The sequence below is a fragment of the Cololabis saira genome, chromosome 9 (genome assembly GCF_033807715.1).
Source record: "Cololabis saira isolate AMF1-May2022 chromosome 9, fColSai1.1, whole genome shotgun sequence".
In the NCBI taxonomy this organism is placed as follows: Eukaryota; Metazoa; Chordata; class Actinopteri; order Beloniformes; family Belonidae; genus Cololabis; species Cololabis saira.
Genome location: NC_084595.1, coordinates 41,191,077 through 41,211,759, shown reverse-complemented (window position 1 = coordinate 41,211,759; position 20,683 = coordinate 41,191,077). Strand labels below are relative to the sequence as shown.

Below are 20,683 nucleotides of genomic sequence, written 5' to 3'. Positions count from 1 at the left end.
ATATATATATATATATATATATATATATATATATATATATATATATATATATATATATATATATATATATATATATATATATATATATATATGTGGGATCGATAAAGTCCTTATTTTTGCCATCTGAGAAAATTAAATATATTATATTTGGTGCCTAACTGTTTCCCAAGTATATTAGTGCGTGTGTGAATGAATAAATGAGACGTAAAACGTTAATTTATTTGTAAAAAGGCGCTTTATTAAAATAAGTCCATTCACTTGTATTAGTTTACAGCGCAGTCTTGCCTCATCCAATATGGCGGCGACGCTGACGTAACGCAGCAGCTCCATGGGGCGGATGCGTATATCTATGTGAGATATTTGGTAAATAAAGTGTACAACAGGAGCGACACGCTACCAATAATAACTACTGAAATCAGAAGTGCTATTTATCTCTTTTGAATGTAAAGAAACCCAGGAAAAGTGGTCTTTTAACATGGATATCAGTAATGACGAGCTGGAAGAAGATGAAACCCAGTGGGAGAGTCGTTTCCTGGATTCAGCAGCATCTCCGGCTCCTGTTTCTGGTAAATTGCGTCTCAAAGTCTCAAGCTGGGCTGAGAAACTGTCTGAAATCAGACGTTTAGTTACTGACATCTGTTGTTTGGTCACATATCTATTTCAGAAGCAAGTGTCAACAAGAAACCGGGACCTCCACACCGAGTGATTCTGCATTTTGACCTGGACTGCTTCTACGCTCAGGTGGAGATGCTCAGAAACCCAGCTCTGACACACGTGCCTTTAGGTAAACTGTCCAAAGATACCGCGGTTGAATTGGTTTGATATTGTAGCCTATATTGGATATTATGAATTCAACACCCATAAAACTTGTGATAGATACCACTGATTTCGGTCAAACCACTTGTGATGTGTTCATGGTCATCTAGACTATATAGGCTATCACAAGAGAGTAATTATTATAAAATCATATTATGGGCTGATTTAATGAGGTTTAATGAAAACAATCTGTGTTATGTATCACAAGTTTTATGGGTGTTGTATTCATTAAACCTCATTAAGTCATCATTAAACCTCATTAAATCAGCCCATAATATGATTTTATAATAATTACTCTCTTGTGATATATAGTCTAGATGACCATGAACACATCACAAGCAATATGACCAAAATCAGTGGTATGTATCACAAGTTTTATGGGTGTTGAATTCATTAAACCACATTAAATCAGCCCATATATATGATTTTTAAATCAGCCCATATATATGCCCATATATATGATTTTTTAATAATTACTGTTTTGTGATATATAGTCTATGACCATGAACACATCACAAGTGGTTTGACCAAAATCAGTGGTATGTATCACAAGTTTTATGAGTGTTGAATTCATAATATCCAATATCCAATATCAAACCAATTCAACCGCGGTTCCAAAGATCAGGTAAAAAAAATATACATTCTATTATGTATATTCTTTTAAAGGCCAAATGTCCTTATCAATTCAGGTATTCAGCAGAAATACATCATAGTGACCTGTAACTACGTGGCAAGGGAGAGGGGTGTCAATAAGCTGATGTCAGTAACTGCTGCAAAGGAGAAATGTCCTGAGCTGGTTCTGGTTAAGGGAGAGGACCTGACACACTACAGAGAGATGTCCTATAAAGTTACAGGTAGGAAAGACACTCATTTCTCAAGGTTTTAGACAAATATGGATCACCAAGCCATCTGATTACTGCTAGATGTGGAATTTACATGCTTTTCAATTCAATTCAATTCAGTTTTATTTATATAGCGTCTAATACAACAAAAGTTGTCTCCAGACGCTTTCCAGAGACCCAGAACATAAACCCCCGAGCAATTATTACATAAACAATGGCAGGTAAAAACTCCCCTAGTGGGAGAAAAGCCTTAAGCCAAACAGTGGCAAGAAAAACTCCCCTTTAGGAGGAAGAAACCTGGACCAGGACCTGGATCATAAGGGGGGTAGAAACCTGGACCAGGACCTGGATCATAAGGGGGGTAGAAACCTGGACCAGGACCTGGATCATAAGGAGAAACCTGGACCAGGACCTGGATCATAAGGGGGGACCCTCCTGCCGGAAGCCAGACTGGGGGGTCGGGGACGTCAACAGCACAGCAGGCAGGTGGAAGCAGCAACGGGATGACCGGGGTTGGGGACTGCAGGCCAGCACGCAGCTCCCGAAGCCCCGGCCCAATCAGCAAGCCCCAGGTTAGGTGCAGGGTCGGGGAAAGGTTGAGAAGGGGCAGGGCCAGGGAGAGGAGTCTTGACGGACAAATCTCTCCCCCGCCTGACCGGGCCGTTACCCTGCCCCCCTCACTCCCACGCTGCAGGATCCGGTGTTGTGCATTCAGAGATGCTATTCGCCACCAACAGAGGATTCTGCACCATGTACAAAAGAGAAAAAAGAAAAGGGGGGCCAGCACAAGAAACTACAGGAGAGATGGACAAAAATGATAGCTATGAGATACTTATAATAAATAAAATGGAAATGGAGAAGAGAGGAAGAGGAGACGAGAAGAGAAGAAGGGTGAGAGGCACCGCCCAGTGGATCATGTCGGTGCCCCCCTGCAGTATAAGCCTATAGCAGCATATCTACCATTAAGCTATATTTGAGACTAACTATTATAGTCTAGTTCTATAGCTGCAACTATGACTACTGACTCTAACACACTAGAGCAGTGTCTCCCAACCTGGGGTCCGGGCCCCCCCGAGGGGGCGCCAGAGATCTCTGGGGGGGGGGGGGGGGGCGCAAAACTTTGTCTGCTTTGAAATTATGCAGTTGTAACAATTATATTTGCGAATGAGTCATTCATAAGACATTGTTAGGAATAATTTATGAATGTCTTGAATATTTTTTGTGTTTTTTATACACTGGTGACAAACACAGGAAATGATTTCACTACTTATTATTATATCATTACTCAACATTTAATCTACTGCGACAGGTTGTTAAAGGAAAAATTTAAAAAATTGTTGTTCTCATATTAAAAGAGATATTTTTCAGAAATATTTTTATGTCCTTTTGTGCGTATTTTATACATTGGTGACATTGGACAAAAACACATGTATACAGAGTAAACCAAAGAGAAATGTATCAAAAAAACATAATTAATGTTAATTTTTTCAATTAAAGACTATTTTGGTGCTAGTATGTACGGGTCGGGGGGCCTGGCTGGTCTTAGACACAAGTAGGGGGGAACAAGGAAAAAAGGTTGGGAACCACTGCACTAGAGTTTACACTACCTAGAGATTTACAAACACCAGCTAGAGGTTTACTAAACACTAACTATAGGCTTTACTAAACAGAAATGTTTTAAGTTTGGTTTTAAAGGTGGAGGTGGTGTCAGCCTCCTTAACCCATATTGGAAGTTGTTTCCATAGTAACGGTTCCTGATAGCAGAACGCCCGCCCTCCTAATCTACATTTGGATACTCTAGGAACTACGAGTAAACCTGCACTCCAAGAACGGAGTTTCTGCCCACATGTAACAACACTATGTCCCTTTTTGATGCCAGAAAGTAAAATCCATGCAGTTACAATTATTTTTCCAAAGCCCAAACTTAGAGAGTAAACGCATGGCATTGTGACTGAGGCTGAAACTATTGGAAAGTCCTACATAACCAAATAATGAGGCGTAAACATACTGCTCTGAATGTTGGTGAAAGCTTCATGGAGTTGATGTTTTAAAGTTAAGATCACTGCTTTTCCTGTTTCCGCTCTCACCTGGACCACGTCTTGTCCTTCCTGCAGAGCTTCTGATGTCCTACTGTCCACTCGTAGAGAGACTTGGATTTGATGAAAATTTCTTGGACGCCACAGAAATGGTGGAAAGCAGGCTTGCACAGACAGCAGAGTCTGATAGGTTTTCATTTAAAGGACACGTCTACAATCATTCCAGTAAGTCAGATTTGTGCCTCTCGCATGTTCGCTGCACATCTGGCGGCGGAAGGAAACTGAAAAATGACTTGCAAATCAGTCGTGTTGCTAAAAGGCGTTAGATATTTACATGGCAATTTCAGTTTCATGCCTGGTAATAAGTAAACCATTAAGTTTTTGTTGGTAGTTTTTTTTCTTGAGTGTTTCACATCCATCCTTATTTCCTCTTTTTCTTTTCCTGCACAGGTGCAGAGGTTCAAGCCAGCGACCACCCGCGGTTGGCTTTGGGTTCTCACATTGCAGCAGAACTGAGAGAAGCCATCCACAGTAAGGTGGGCCTGACTGGCTGTGCAGGCATCGCCACCAACAAGCTGCTGGCCAAACTGGTCTCCGGCACCTTCAAACCCAATCAGCAAACCGCTCTGCTGCAGGAGGACGTCAGTCACGTCATGGGCTGCCTGAGCAGCCTCCGAAAAGTACCAGGTGTACACGCGCTACAAAAATAACCGTATGCACGATTCCTCGGTGTGTTTTGGTCATCAGTGTGAGTATAACCGCTTTGTGTTCCTGTGATCTGTTTTCAGGGGTGGGTCACCAAACTGCTAAGAGGCTTCAAGCCCTGGGATTGGTGAGTGTGAAGGACCTACAGCTCTACCCACTAAATGAATTGGTGCGAGAGTTTGGAAGTCCCTCTGCTCAGCGCTTGAAGAACCTTGCCCTCGGTGTGGATGATGCACGTGTCACTCCAACTGGAGCCCCTCAGGTAAGCGGGGACACCTCTAAAAACCAAACATTTAAGTCTCAGAGTTTTCTTTTTCGCAACTTTTTGCAGCCCATGTTTCTGACATTTATGTTATTGTTCATTTAATTCTTTTAAAGCAGCACTATGTAACTTTTCCACCTTTTAATATAATATTTCCAGAGTCATTGTGATGGTACATCAACTTCCAACAGGTTTAATGAACCTCTGTCATGGTCTGAGGGGTCTGTATCTCCTTCACTGGCACTATGTAACTTTGAGGAGCATGGTAGGAACCCTGCCACACTAAAAAACTACACATTTTTACGGCTTTGACTGCTTTACGGCATACGTCACTTCCCCCTCCTTCCCGATTCGTAGTCGAGACGAAAATGGGCGGGGCGTGGAGCGCAGAGCTCAGCAGAAGCTGGTATCATGGCCGAAGCAGCGAAAAAACACAAGAAAATAAAAGTTTTATCAGAGGAGGCGAAAAAAGAAAGCGGGAGAGTAACAAGCTAAATGCCCGGACAAGAATAAACATTGGCCCAGCGTTCACTCTCTGGCGTGGTTTTGGTAATTCTAAAATTACTGACAATATCAACAACAGACACATAGAATAATAATAGTGATCATAAAATTGTGTAATTGGCAATGAGGAAGCTTTATAAAATAATAATACAATTGAATAGAATTACAGCCCTAGAGGAAAGAATGCAACGCAAAGAAAATGTATAAAACATTTCTTTTTCCTGAGAACTGTAAAATTGTGCAGGGCTGATCTGCAAAACATTCAGTTATTCACAGGTTATAAAGTATTTTTTTATTTTGTCAGTAAGTATGTTGGACTAGCGTATGAGTTTGTAGTTTGAGGCGCATTATCTGGCTGAAACCGAACAGGGGGGCGGGGGTGACTTCACTAATAAAACCAAGTTGAAATTAGTGATTTTCAACATCGTCATATTATATTGTTTAGTCAAAAATAGATACATTAGCTCTTCGTTATCCATCCTGCAAACGACCACTGAAAACAGAAAAGTGGTTTTGAAAGTCTGTCCTGTCTTCATTCGCTATCAAAACAAATGCACGCGACGGGGACAGGATCTTTCCGGCAGTACGCGCTGGTGCTCATGGGAAATGTAGTTCTTTCTGGTAAAGCACTACCGCTTTTGTCCAAAGGAGCCGCCAAACTCAACAAAAGCTGAAAGTTACATTGTGCTGCTTTAAAACCTGCAATTTTATACGGATGTGCAGACATTTCTATATTTACTGTATATTTGATCATGTAATTAAACATGTTTACACTTATTACATTGTACCAGAAGTGAAAGTGGCCAGTTCTTGCACATGAGACGTTTTCAGTTTTTAAAGAAAGCTTTCAACTAAGAAATCTAATCCTAAATTAATCCTAAACCATGATTCATATCCACTCTTTCTGATTGTTCCCCTGCAGGAAATCCAGTATTTCCTCAGTAAAAATCAAAAGTTGAATCATTGTCTTGTTTCAAATTGTTTATATTTCTGGTTTGCATGAGTGTCTTCTTTATGTTTCAGTCTCTCAGTGATGAAGACTCCTTCAAAAAAATGAGTTCAACCAAAGAAGTCTTGGATAAGATTCAGGAGCTTTTGAGCAGTCTCCTGGAAAGGTAAGTACCATCTTAAGGTTCTTTTAACTCAAATCTGTTCATTTACAGTAGCAGATTCTAATGTTTGCCATTTTGCTGGAAAATGAAGGATGCACAAAGATGGCAGGCAGCCTCAAACCCTCAGGCTCACCATCCGTAGATACTCAGAGACCAACAAGTGGTTCAGTCGCGAGAGCCGGCAGTGCCCGATCCCCAGCCACATCGGACAAAAGATCACTTCAGGTGCGCCAGGAAGCTCTGCTATCACTCCTGCAAAAGCTCAGGGAGGATCATGTGGAGGCTTTTTCTTCTGAGAATATCAAAAGATGCACTAAATTCTGTAGGAATAAAGGGAACTTTGAAAGTGGTTGGTCCGTCAGAGTCACAAGTTCATCACATTTTTGATGTCTGCTATTGTCAAACAAGGACTTGCTTAAATGTTTTACTATTTGATGATGCTTTGAAGTATCAGAGTCACTCACACAGACTTTATTCACTTCTTTGTGGGCCAGCAGAGAGCAGAGCTGAGAACATCTGATTCTAAGTGGATGCACTTTTTGGTTTAATTATTAACAGAATAAGAGTCAACAGGTTCACTGTAATCACTAGTTACCACGGAAAGAAGCTTCTCTGATGGAATTAATCTCATGGAATTAATCTCATGCCTTCATATTATGGCTTGAGAGATATTAGATCTTAAACCATGATTTTTAAATGTTTTTGCTTAACCCCTTAATGGCTGATGAGGCTTATTTAATACATACCTTTCTGAGACCTCAGAAAAAAATAAAAAAATAAATACAATGAATAGAAAATTAAATAAAACTACGCCCCCAAAAAAAGAAGAGATACAAAAAAATATGAATTAAAAAACTGTCAAAGACAGAAATGGCAGAGTTTTTAATTAAAATTTATGACAAACACTTGAATTAAAAAAAAAAATATGTTTTTAGTGTATTATTTCATATATCAGCCATCAAGGGGTTAAAGTAATGTGTGAGACATCTCTGTCTTACTTTGCTGTCGTCTCCGTCAAGGTAGTTAAGGCATCTGCTTGAAATCAGCACAATTATTTGAATCATCTTTAAAAATAAGACTGTAGAATGAGGATGTTTTTATTTTAGAATGAGGAATAAGGATGAATCCTCTCCTCGTTCCTCCACAGGGAGCATTGAAGATGCTGTGGTCGTATTGGTGCCAGTGGCCGTCAAGCTCTTCCATAAGATGGTGGACCGCGGCGCCGCCTTCCACCTCACGCTCATCAACGTCTGCTTCAGTAATCTACAGACCAGAGGAGCTGCCGTCAGCGGGAAGGCGGCCATAACGTCGTTCTTTACACGGAACACGTCTCCCACGAAAACTCAGGTGTTCTCCTCCCAGAGCCAGGTACGGGAGTGACATCACGCTGCTTCCTGTGCTTTTGATAATACTGTTCACATAATTTCATGCTAATAAATATGATATAGCTGAAAAGACACTCAATTTAGTTTCTTAAAAAGTACCATATTTTGCGCATTATAAGGCGCACCTTCAATGAATGACGTATTTTAAAACGTTTTCCATATATAAGGCGCACTGCGTTATAAGACGCATTAAATATCTGGTAAAATACCGTACTATAGTGGCTGTGGTTGAGTTACGTATCTACCTGATGGAGCTGCGCTACAGGAAATGATACAAAATCTTACAGCAAATGAAAAAAAAAAACAAGAAGAAAAGTACCGTATGTCAAACTTTATTAACAAAATAAAAACCAGCTTTGCTCCGTCTCGTCAAAGTCGCCATTATGCGAGTCAGCGTCGCTGCTGTTGTCTTGAACGTCTGTGACGATTCCTGACGTTTTTAGCACCATTACTTCGGCGACACCAACTATAGTAGCTACAATCCCCCTGACTACAGTAACAGAAATTACCGTAATGATCATATATAAGGCGCACTGCATTATAAGGCGCACTGCCGGTTTTTGAGAAAATTAAAGGCTTTTAGGTGCGCCTTATAGTGCGGAAAATACGGTATGTGAAGGTATTAAGAAGATTAAAAAAAAAAAGATTTAAAAAAGTTTCCATGGTTCAGTTTGGGCGCCAGTCGCCCTTATAGGTTAAAACATTGATTATAAACTAAAATGTGAAATGAAAGACGAAAAAGCAGCTGCTTCTGCTTTTTTTTAGAACTTAAAAATGATCTATGACAGAAATCGTTTCAGACAATGACTGAAATCATTTTTCTGTTCAGAATCGGAATCAACTTTATTCGGCAGGTTTGGGCAAAGAAACAGGGAATTTGATTCAGCAGACTTTGTCCCTCAAGGTTCAACAGAATAAATAAGTAAGGGATAATGCCCGACGAGGTGTACGTTATCAGAAATATATGGACGACGCGGGGGCGTGAACCGTCTGATAATGTCACCTCGAAGAGCGTTATCCCGCTTATACCACGGTCACTTACCAAAAAACATAAATATTAAATCACTTATTCATGCTTTAATGTGTTTTCAGTGTAAATCATTAGTTTTCTAACAAGCCACAGCTGAGCGGCTAAGCGGACCTGGTAGTTTTTAACAGTAACACCTGAGGGTCTGACTAATACCTGGAACAATCACTACCGTCCCATAAGCTCCTTAATGGACACAGTGTTGATTCTTCAGTAACTAGGACGGACCAGAGATACGACTTAGCAACGGGAGATATTCTAGTCCGCTCAGCTCCACTCTGCTATGCTGCAGTAACAAACAGTAAATAGATTTGTTTCAAAGAATCAAAGTCCACAGATAGTTTCCTAAACCGTTTTATAAAGCTACACATATTGGCCGGGTTTCCCAGATCCAACCTCTCTTAAGGATTTAAGAGAGGTTCAAAGAAGGTTTGAACTAAGAGAGAACCCTAAGATATGGGTGTTTCCCAGATGACTTCTTAACACCGTTCTTTAGTTTCGCTCTTTCAGAAGCTCTTTGGAGCAGCTGTCCGGTTCTGAAACCAAATCAATCGATGCCAGGCAAATCGATCACCGAGCACTATCAGCGCATTTTCACACGCAGCACTGCTACCTAACGCACTAATTCCCTGCTGCCTGTGCGTTATAATGAAAAATTAAGATGATAAATATAATTCAATTACCCTTTTTCATCCAAACGGTGCGTTACTCCGTTATTTCTGGCTACAGTGAGGCTTTTTTTCCCCACACGCAGAAACCGGGAGTAAACGGGGTGGGCGTTTGTGTGTGTTCAAAAACATGAGCCAAGAGAAGGCGAGTTTCGCAAATCGCAACGTGGAATTACAGCAATCCCTGGTTTTTCGCAGGGGTTATGTTCCAAAAAGAACCCGTGATAAGTGAAATTCTTTTTACAATTATAGAGGGCTTCAGATTTCAGAGATCATCCCCGCCACGCACGTATTCCTGCTCTTCTGATGCTGCTGCATCCCGCAGGTGGGTTTTTTCAAGAGAAGAAAATAGTTATGGGTCGTTGTCTTCGCTCTTTTTTCTTCTGGGCAAAAAGATTCTTTAATATAAACCGACACCATTGATTATATTTGAGACTGTAATGAACGATTCATCAAAGGATCCCGTTGATCAGCTGCTGCTTCCCTGTCATCACATAGATGCGCTCGGGCGCGGCGCCGCGCAGGAGGATCGGTGTCCCGGCTGCCTGGACAGCCCGGTCCGACACACGTCCAGGGGACTGAAGTGCTGACGCACGAATGCGTTTATAAAAACAGTTCTGTTTCGCGCACGGTGACGCGGTTGATTTGCAGCGAGAACATGCTGTATAGCAGCCAAATCATCAAATAAATGATATTCATGATGATCGTTTTATTTGTTCGTAATGCATAAAGCATATACAGGAACACACTTGTTATTCCTTATTTTTCTTTTTTTTCCCCCCTTTGCTGTCACCAATAAATGCTAAACAATATAAATCTAAAGTATAAAATAGATCAAAACTTGTGCGGGGTGCATTGTTTTAATATCTCATTGCTTGGTGTGATATTGTTTTGCCTGACGCGGCTGGATCTGTGAGTCTTTGTTCACTAAGATGGTTGTAAAGACTGGGTCAGCAGCATCTTTCATTTCCTTCTTAATGAAAGAGATACTTAAGCTAAGAGCGACTCTGGGAAACGCGATTTTCTTTCACAGGCTCCTTAAGAAGGTTTGAAAGAAGTCTTTCGCTGTTAAGAACTACTTAACTGATCTGGGAAACCCGGCCATTATCAATCATTCAAATAAATAAACATTTCACCAAATAGATTAAAAGAAATGACAAAATCACTCATGTCGCCGTCCTGCAGTAGCCGGCTCTTCTTCTCTGAATCTCCGTTGCCGTGGTTACCACCTGGCAGTTGATCCAGCGCAATGATATTAAAGTTATGAGGCAATTTGACCGAACTTGTTTTCTAGTAGTGTAGGTTAAAAGTGATAACCTACACCTAGGTGTAGGTTATCACTTTTAACCTCCACCTGCCAGCCAATCAGAATCGAGTATTCACACAGGCCGTGGTATAAAGAAAGATAAAAAGTCACAACAATCAAAAAATATGTAAACAATGTACGAGACTGAACCAGTATTTACACTCACAAAGATATTGGACAAATATTCATAGTGTTGAATATCGGTGACCCGCTGGTCAGTGAATTCCTGTTTTAGTCTGATACGTCTGTGTTTTATGCTTTAAGAGACTCGCAGAGTCTGTTTTTCATTTGGACCACACAAAACTGGACTATTAAAAGTTTACTTTAAGCAATTTGTTTCAGTTAAAGGTATAGTTTGTAATCGTTATATGTAATCGTGCTATGTAATTGTTATACTGGGTGAAATGGTCCTTCCATCCTGATAGTAGCCAGTGAATAATGTGTTCAGAAAAAGGAAAGAAAAAAATCTGACCCCTCTGACGGCTTTAATCATGTAAAAACTCTGACCAATCTGTTTTTTGCGCACCGAATGGCACGGATTGGTCAGAGGACCAGAGGATTGGCAGGGGGGAAAGAACCAATCAGATGCCTTCATTTTAAGTCCCGCCCACGCCCCCCTCTGTCCCATGCGCGCACTCGTCACGTCGAAAATCTGAAGAATGGCAGAGAAAACGAGAAAACGCAGCCAAAAATACCACCTCCAGCGTGCCCCCCCCAAAACCGGCCTCGCTTACAGGTGAATGAGACATGGGCTAGTTTTGTTGAAAATGTGCTGTCCAAAATGTCCTGGAAAACTGGACTCCTGCAAATGCGCGTTCCCCAAAGTTTGTGGGGGCGTGGCTTTGGACGGAGCGCTGACGGGAGAGGGAGGAGGGGCGGGGCTTAGAGGAGGTGCCACTTTCAAATCTTGCTAGCTCTACAACATTACAGACTATACCTTTAATTTGCCCATTATTTTTTTCGTCAATTTATCAGATGGATTATGTTGTCAGTAATCGGTGGATTATAGCAAGATGCATTTTAAAGAGTTTTATTTCAGTGCCTCTGCCTTCAAATATATTTCATTAAATGCTAAGTTAAAAGTCTTTAACTGGTTGAAATGGAGCTTTTGAAGGAAGAACTCTGCTCTGTGTTTGTGATTGGCTTTGACACTGTGCTCTTTGCTCCGCCAGGAGGATTTGTCTCAGGATGCTGACGGTCGCTGCTGGGACCATCAGGTCAGTGGAAGCATCACGACTGCTCAACGCAGAGCAGAAACCACGCCGGAGAGTTCCTCCGGCTCCGAGGTACCAGTGAGTGGCTTCACGTGGAAACAAAGCGCTGTCGTTGCTGTAAAAAGGAGTCAAAAAGAGACCTGCAGTACAGCAGGATGCAACTCTAATGAGACTACGAGAGCACTGGAGCGTCAAGTGCCACCAAATGTTGACCCGGAGGTGTTTCAGCTCCTTCCAGAGGAAATCCAGAAGGAACTCTTATCTCCTGCCTACCTGAACTCCCTGTCAAGCACTTCTGCCAGCCCCTCAGTCGCTGATATCGGGTACACATCAGAAAACAAACCTTCACAGCCGTTCACAGACTCTCAAAATACTGAAGACGTGAACGAGGCTGCAGGTGAATCGGATGCATCTGACAGAGCAAGTTCCTGGAGTCCCCAGTGTTCTGCAGGCACAAGTGTTCAAGGAGAAACTGTCACAGAGGGAGAGAAACTGTCTTCTCCCAGGTCGTCTGACAGCGGGTTCCCAGGAAACGTAGACCCTAAGGTGTTTGCGGAGCTTCCGCCGGACATTCGAAGGGAGCTGATGTCCGAATGGAGGCAGCAGAAACCGCTTCTGAAAACTCCCTCGTCTAGAAAAGCAGGCAGAAGTTCGACGGGGAAAGAGAAAGACAGAAAGACTGCAGGAAGAGGCAGCCAGTTAAATAACTTGTTAAAATATTTCAAACCCAGTTAGAGAATGAATTGTTGGCTGTGTTAAATGCGTTCTATACATTTTTGATATTTCTTTAAAAACAGAGTTTATTTCTCTTTATTGAGTTCTTCACGACTAAATAAACATTCAACAATATTCTGAAATGCCTCTTTGGTGGAGCTGGAAATACTCTGGTGATCTGAATATAACAGAGGTGTCAAAAGTATTCACATGCATTACTCAGGTAGAAGTTTTTTACTCAAGTAAAAGTATAAAAGTACTGGTTTCAAAACTACTTAAAGTATAAAAGTAAAGGTAATGTAAGGGGGGAAAAAGCCATTAAGGACAAAAGCCATTGAAAGTTAATGCATCTTAGTATAATGCCAATATATTAAAGAACCATATATGTGTACTATTGAGCATTAACATGTGTTTCAGAGAGCAGGAGATATGATGACTAGTTGCCTATAAGTATTGTAATGGTGCAAAAAGTCAAACTTCAGAGGAATGTTATCATTTATCCTAACCTTTATTGGAATGTACATCCAAGTTTAGTTGCAGGAATCTGAGGGAACGGATGTAAGAACAAAACTGGACAAGAACATCTGAAACAACCACAACCAAATTCACTCTATCCAGACGGAGCAATTTAACTGGATAGTTTTTTTTTAAAGGCCGAAATGAAATAGAGTAACGAAGCTGTTTTTAAAATGCAAGGACTAAAAAGTACAGATAATTGCGTGAAAATGTAAGGAGTAAAAGTAAAAAGTCGTCTGAAAAATAATCACTCCAGTGAAGTATAGATAACCAAAATTTCTACTTAAGTAAGGTAACGAAGTATTTGTACTTCGTTACTTGACACCTCTGGAATATAATGAACCAAAAAGTTAAGTTTGCTTCTTTGATTACTGCTTGGAGGTTTTCCACTCAAATCCACCGCAGTTTTTTTTTTTTTTTTCCAGAACAAAGTAAAAAAAAACACACGTACGAGGTCTTAAAGCACAGCGCCGGCGGGCTGGAACCTTGCTGGCCCTTAGCTCCTCCCTGGATCACATGTGAGACGGGGGTGGGGGTGCAGTGGGTGCAGTGAGCCATCGTTTCATGGTAGTTGTTACTGTTTAATAACAGAAAAGCTTCTGAATGGATCGTATTACTTTCTGCAGATAAACTGGTAAGATTGACATCCTTTTTTGGCTGAAACTGGGTTAAAAATGTCCACCTCTCCTCTTTATTCTGATTGCAAAAAAACCCCCAAAACTACAACAACCTGTCAGTCGTGTCAAAGCATGCATTAAAGCTCTGATATGTGTTTGACTCTTAAGCAAATCTTAAACCATCCTGCGTTACTGGATCCGGCCCCGGTGGCATACATGACCTCAGCCGTATCATGCAGGGTCGCGCCGCCCACCCGTAGACCTTTAAGTCGATGAAAGGACTCCTGTCTGACTAACAGACCGTGTTTTTTCTGCCGAGGCTAATTCAGAGAAAAACTCCAGAGAGGCATTTGACTGCTCATGTGGAAGCCAGCTCCAGTCATGTGCTCGTCCGTCTCTGATCATCCCCTAATGACCGGGGAGTTACCACGTCCTGCTAATCCTCTGTGATGTTCGTGCACACTCGCAAAGAAAAACTGCAGATTAGGTGGAAGAATCTCTAATTTGATCCGTTTTATAGACTTGTCAAAAGTTTTGCGTTGTTTTTTTGTTTTTTTTTTTTTAATGAAAAGCAGCAAAGCGTTGTACTGTGAGCTCAACTCCGGCAGGTTCAGCGCGGCTGCACAATGGTTGACTGGGACTATGACTATTTGATCAAGCTGCTGGCGCTGGGGGACTCGGGCGTGGGAAAGACCACCTTTCTCCACAGGTACACGGACGACAAGTTCCACCGCAAGTTCACCACCACCGTGGGCATCGACTTCAGGGAAAAGAGAGTGGTGAGAAGGTTTTGTGATTTTGGGTTGTATCTTGTTTTTTTTTTTGTTTTTTTTTTTTTTATTTAAGCTACACTGATAAATATTCAACCACTCTCTTAACAAAGCATTAAGACGGGAACTAAAACTTTTAAATGAAGCTGTTTTTCTTTTTGTTTTTTAAGGAAACCAAATGAGACTTCACCTCTTTGAGAGATTTTCTTTTTTTTTTTAAACTCTTTATTTAGTTAGTTATTTAGCTAGTTTTGTATATGTATACATGTACTGTAACAATACATAACATAAAGTAAAATTGTACAAGAGGGGGCATACAAATTGAAAACATTTTTGATGTCATCGATAATTATTTATTTCCTCTTCTTTAAAGAAAAAAGCCGTCTGTAAGGATATAAAAGTTTCCCTCCACAATATTGAATTTAACAATCATACTAAGAAATGAAATATTGATTTTTGTGTTAATAAAACTCCAACATTATAATGTTCCACATTACGGTGAACTGACAGGAAACGTTAGGCTGTTCAGATTGGTTATTTTAATGTGAAATGTAATTGTTCTCTTACAGAGCGTCCCTGTCCCCACTTCCTTACCAAAAATGGATGTAACGCTCAGTAAACAAAGTTAGGTTGAATTATTTTCAATCTATTTAAAGAGCACCGCTGAGCACCGATGCTGCATGTAGCTGAGAGGTGAAACCCTGGGCCCCAATTAGACTAAACTGTCATGAGATGTTGACGAAACAAAATCAGCCTTACATTCAAGCCAACAATGAGCAGATAATATGATATTTAATTCAATAAATATTTATGCAAGTGCTCTGAGGGTTTTGCACTTATCCCAGGAAAGCCACCTACAACAAGTGGGGGTGATTAGGGGGGATTCAACCCCAACCCTTTTATTTCCTGTCTGGTGTTTGCACTCTCGGTTAGAGATTCCGATTTCTAGGTTGCAGATTCTGGATTTTGCTTCTCAGATTTTTGAATTTTGATTCGCCACACATTTGGTGTTGAATTGATGCCATAAACACTCACCTCCCAAATACGTTAATAAAAATAACATGGATGGATGGGTGGATGGATGGATGCATGGATGCATGGATGGATGGATTAATCGGCTCTGGTTCGTCTCAGGTTTACATGGGAACAGGTGCTGATGGGACAAGTGAGAAGAATTTCAGAGTTCACCTTCAACTCTGGGACACAGCGGGCCAAGAGAGGCAAGTCTGGCCTTTGCTGCATATTTTCATGTCATTTTATAGCAAAGTTACATACAAACAATAATAAAGATTTACTAAAAATTTATGCCATTCCTTCGGCAGTTAATACGGCCCGAACCGTAACGTGCACCCAGGTGTGTTATACATCAAAATGTGCGTCTCCATCCTGCGAAGATGCGTATTACTTTTCTCTTTCAAAAACGTTACCGTGGCGATGCTAGACGCCAAAAAGCGCACCCCCCCTTCATCTGGTTGGTCCATATTTGATAGTTCCTATTTTCTGACATAACTTTTGAAAGGTTTGACATAGAGAGTCGTGGGTGGTGTCATCGGACTCTGTATTGAGTCCTTAACCTTTATTGGTGTAAATTGGCTCCGCCCCTTCTTCTGATTGGTCGATATTTCATAGTTCCTATTTCCTGCCATAACTTTTGAATGGTTTGACATAGAGAGTCGTGGGTGGTGTCATCGGACTCGGTAAAGATTTACTATTTTTGAATTGAATTGACTATTTTAGTGTGTACAAATTAGATTTTCACATTGTGATAACATCCAGTGGTGATATTGAATCAACAGTTACTTCATAATACCAACAATTACTTTTTGAAAAAAATCCTGGATGAGAATGGTAGATAAATGAATAAAGAAGCAATAATTAAGAAGTTAATAAGGTTATAAATCTTTTACAAAAAATTGAAGATCCCAGCTATCACCAGGATTGTCACAGAAACAAATGTGTCCACTCCTGCTCACTGAAATTCAAGTTTAAAGCAAATAAAAGGATATAATTAAATTCTAATAAAGAGGAAACCATGTTTATTTTCTTTAGCACTTTTGCTAAACTGCTGCATGTTTGCAGGTTCCGCAGTCTCACCACAGCTTTCTTCCGAGATGCCATGGGCTTCCTGTTGATGTTCGACCTGACCAACCAGCAGAGTTTCTTCAACGTCAGGAGCTGGATGAGTATGTTTCGCTGCATTTTTCCTCTTTTGTTGATTTAGTTATTTTATTTTTGTCCTTCCTTTAGTTGCACCAGTTATAAGCTTCACTAATTCCCAGTCCGGGGTCGGCTGGCGCGCACGGTTGGTTTAACTGAATTCCTGTGTGTGGGGTCAGGTCAGCTGCAGGCCAACGCCTACTGCGACAGCCCCGACGTGGTGCTGGTGGGCACCAAGGCCGACCTCGGCGACCTGAGGAATGTTCACGCCAGGCAAGCCAGAGATCTAGCAGACAGATATGGGTGAGTGGAAAACCTTCCAAAAGTGTTGTTTTTTATTATCTTTTTTCCCGAGCACTTACAGTGCGAAGGCCCTATTGTATCTGTAGGAGTTTTTTTTTTCTTTTTTCTCATTATTTTCCTTCTTCCGACGAAAGGAGGGCCTTTTTGCCCCCTAAACGTGTCCCAAAAGTCACCAAATTTTTGCATGCAAGCCAGACCTGGTGAAAAATTTGATATTTAATGGTTTGCATTAATGGGCGTGGCCTAATGGCTCAACAGCGCCCCCTAGAAAAAAACTTTGTGCCTCAAGCCCCACAATACGGTTTGACGTACATGAACGAAAATCGTTACACGCCTGTATCATGTCACAACTTAAAGAAAAGTCCCTTGGCGCCATGGCCGAAACCCAACAGGAAGTCGGCCATTTTGAATTAATCGTGTAATTTCAGCTAAATTTATGCCATTCCTTCGGCAGTTAATACGGCCCGAACCGTAACGTGCACCCAGGTGTGTTATACATCAAAATGTGCGTCTCCATCCTGCGAAGATGCGTATTACTTTTCTCTTTCAAAAACGTTACCGTGGCGATGCTAGACGCCAAAAAGCGCACCCCCCCTTCATCTGGTTGGTCCATATTTGATAGTTCCTATTTTCTGACATAACTTTTGAATGGTTTGACATAGAGAGTCGTGGGTGGTGTCATCGGACTCGGTATTGAGTCCTTAACCTTCATTGGTGTAAATTGGCTCCGCCCCTTCTTCTGATTGGTCGATATTTCATAGTTCCTATTTCCTGCCATAACTTTTGAATGGTTTGACATAGAGAGTCGTGGATGGTGTCATTACTGATATGCTCATGATGATAAGTTGAGTTTTATGTGAACAGCAAAGGCACTTTTTATAGTATTATTGCCCTAGGAATGTGGGGAGAACCCGGGGGGGGTGTGGCGGTGGCCATGAGTGCGACGGCCCGTTCATCGCTGCTTGTACCTTTAATTTGTTTTTGTTACCAGATTACTGGCGGTCCAGCGTACCGGTACTTACATTCGTAGCAATAACTTGAGTCTGAATACTCTCCATTTTACATTACTGTTCATGTTTATAACTAATTTAAACTTAACTCATTAAAAGTGTTTCATAAGTGTACTTTCTTTGACTTCCATCCTGTTCATCTGCCTCTCATAATTATTTTATTGGCCATTTTTTCCCAAACAATTTATGGTATTGAGTAAAATGCAATTAACAAGAAGGTGCAAAGACATGGAAGTGTTTTTATTGCTGTTCAGTTGTATGGAGGAAGGATTAAATATCAAATGTTGAAAGATTATGTTTGCAAAATATAGACCGTTATAAATGTAATGGTGATGTTCTGCTTTGTCCTTCGTGTGCACAGATTTGTGTGGATCCTCTGTACCTTGTACTTGTTATGTGCTGTAGATAAAGTCATCCTCACATTCTTTGATATTTGCCGTTGAGAAACATTATTCATAAATTATTGAAGTATTCATTGATGTCACCTTGTCAGGCTGCCATCTCGGTCAGGTTTATTGGAAAAGATGTTGCTAATTTCAGTGGAGTTTACCTTGTTAGAGATTAAAGGTAGGATAAGCATTTTTTTTATTTCCATTTTTTTGCTATTTTTAATGCAGAACTCGTTTCATCACATTCAGTCGATGTGAGGTAACTTAATCTCAGAGTCTGTTACCATGGTAACTTACTCTGCGAACATAACCTGTTCGAAAGCAAGTTTTACTCCACAAACTCAGAGTACGTCTCCATCTTATGACCTTCATAAAGCAAACACACATTTTGGAGACGTCTGAACGTCCTTTTATTGATAAATCGGCTGTAGTGGTCAGAAGTATTTTTGATAGAACATTAAGTTACATGCATACATCACAAAAATCCCCCATATTGGCCATGCACTTAATATGTTGTGCTGCTTTACATTGTATTCAATTTTATTTATCTATTTGTGTTTGCTAACGGGGATTGTCTTTATAATGTCGGGGATGCCAAATCAGCCTATCAGAACGGGAAGAATATACAGAGCTGAGAGATTTTTTTTTCTTTGGGACCCTGTTAGCTATTTCCTAAACCCATAAGCGTCATCAAAGAAAAATGTCATAGAAATCAATATAATGATTACTAAAAAAGCATTTTTTATTGCATCCTGCTCCCACCTCTGTGAGTAGAGAAGTTTTATTTTCATTTAGGATTTGTCACTTGTGATCAGATATATTGATGAAAGTCATATTCACAAAAAATCTCTCTGAATGATTTTTCCTTTGCTGGAGTAAAATATTACTAAAGTTAGTGTTTTTCTAATTAAGTGATTTTTTTTTTTTAATTATTTTATTTTTATGTCATTAGATGTTCAAAAGCTCCATTTCAACCACTTTTAACTTAGCATTTAATGAAATATATTTGAAAAAAAAGCACTGAAATAAAACTCCTGCAATAATCCACCGATTACTAACAACATAATCCATCTGATAAATCGCAGAAAATAATGGATGAATTAACTGAAACAAATTGCCTAAAGTAAACTTTTAATAATTCAGTTTTGTGTGTCCCAAATGAAAAACAGACTCTGCGAGTCTCTTAAAGCACAAAACACAGACGCATCAGACTAAAGCAGGAATTCACTGACCAGCAACACGCTATGAATATTTGTCCAATATCTTCATGACTGTAAATACTGGTTCGGTCTCGTACATTGTTTATATATTTTTTGATTGTTGTGGCTTTTTATCTTTATTTATTTATTTATTTATTCTGTTGAACCTTGAGAGACAAAGTCTGCTGAATCAAATTCTCTGTTTGTTTGCCCAAACCTGCCGCATAAAGTTGATTCCGATTCTGAACAAAAACAATGATTTCAGCCATTGTTTGAAAAGATTTCGGTCATAGATCATTTCATAGTTTTAAATCTCGGTAACCGAGCTGTTTTTTGTAAAAAGGCACATCCCTCCATTTTCTCTCAGGATTCCCTACTTTGAAACGAGTGCCTTGACGGGCGTTGGTGTGGAGCAGGCGGTCACCACCCTCCTCAACCTGGTGATGAAGAGGATGGAGCGGAGCACGCACGGCAGCCCCAGCCCCGAGGCCAACGGGAGCCTCACCGCCAGCCACCAATTGGAGGAATACCCCGTTAGGAGGAAGTGCGCCTGCTGATGTCACCCCCGGCCAGCCTACATCAGAGCAGGACCCCCAAAACTGTATATACTCACCAGAAGCAAACATTTGATCCTCGTTTTAAAGCAGCACTATGTAACTTTTCCACCTTAATATCATATTTCCAGAGTCATTGTGATGGTACATCAACTTCCAAAAGGTTTAATGAACCTCTGTCCTGGTCTGAGGGGTCTGTATCTCCTTCACTGGCACTATGTAACTTTGAGGAGCATGGTAGGAACCCTGCCACACTAAAAAACTACACATTTTTACGGCTTTGACTGCTTTACGGCATACGTCACTTCCCCCTCCTTCCCGATTAGCAGTCCAGACGAAAGCTGGGCGGGGCGTGGAGCGCAGAGCTCAGCAGAAGCTGGTATCATGGCTGAAGCAGCGAAAAATCAGAAGAAAAAAAAAGTTTTGACGGAGAAGGCGAAAAAAAGAAAGCGGGAGAGTAACAAGCTAAATGCCCGGACAAGAATAAACATTGGCCCGGCGTTCACTCGCTGGCGTGAGCTGAAAGACGAGGAGGGATGTCCGACAAGAAAGACAGAATTGTTATGATACAAATGTA

The 20,683-nt window shown here is 40.8% G+C and overlaps 2 protein-coding genes across 4 annotated transcripts; both read left to right on the top strand.

The window, feature by feature from the left end:
• The first annotated feature begins 363 nt into the window (after positions 1-363).
• On the top strand, positions 364-12,710 carry poli (polymerase (DNA directed) iota). Of its 2 annotated transcripts, XM_061729590.1 has the most exons (10): positions 364-566; positions 665-784; positions 1,506-1,670; positions 3,773-3,919; positions 4,145-4,381; positions 4,483-4,661; positions 6,189-6,280; positions 6,369-6,502; positions 7,425-7,645; positions 11,836-12,710. In XM_061729590.1, exons 1-10 carry the CDS (start codon positions 476-478, stop codon positions 12,610-12,612), a joined length of 2,163 nt encoding a protein of 720 aa, XP_061585574.1. In that variant the 5' UTR covers positions 364-475; the 3' UTR covers positions 12,613-12,710. The 2 variants fall into 2 exon arrangements, with proteins under 2 accessions (XP_061585574.1, XP_061585575.1); XM_061729591.1 differs by lacking the exon at positions 3,773-3,919.
• A 943-nt stretch (positions 12,711-13,653) lies between these two features.
• LOC133451164 (ras-related protein Rab-27B-like) lies at positions 13,654-20,435 on the top strand. Of its 2 annotated transcripts, XM_061730121.1 has the most exons (6): positions 13,657-13,741; positions 14,333-14,503; positions 15,629-15,714; positions 16,574-16,677; positions 16,831-16,954; positions 19,920-20,435. In XM_061730121.1, the coding sequence occupies exons 2-6, from the start codon at positions 14,351-14,353 to the stop codon at positions 20,107-20,109; spliced, it is 657 nt and encodes a 218-aa protein (XP_061586105.1). In that variant the 5' UTR covers positions 13,657-13,741; positions 14,333-14,350; the 3' UTR covers positions 20,110-20,435. The 2 variants fall into 2 exon arrangements, with proteins under 2 accessions (XP_061586104.1, XP_061586105.1); XM_061730120.1 differs by having other exon boundaries at positions 13,654-14,503.
• The last annotated feature ends 248 nt before the right edge of the window (positions 20,436-20,683 follow it).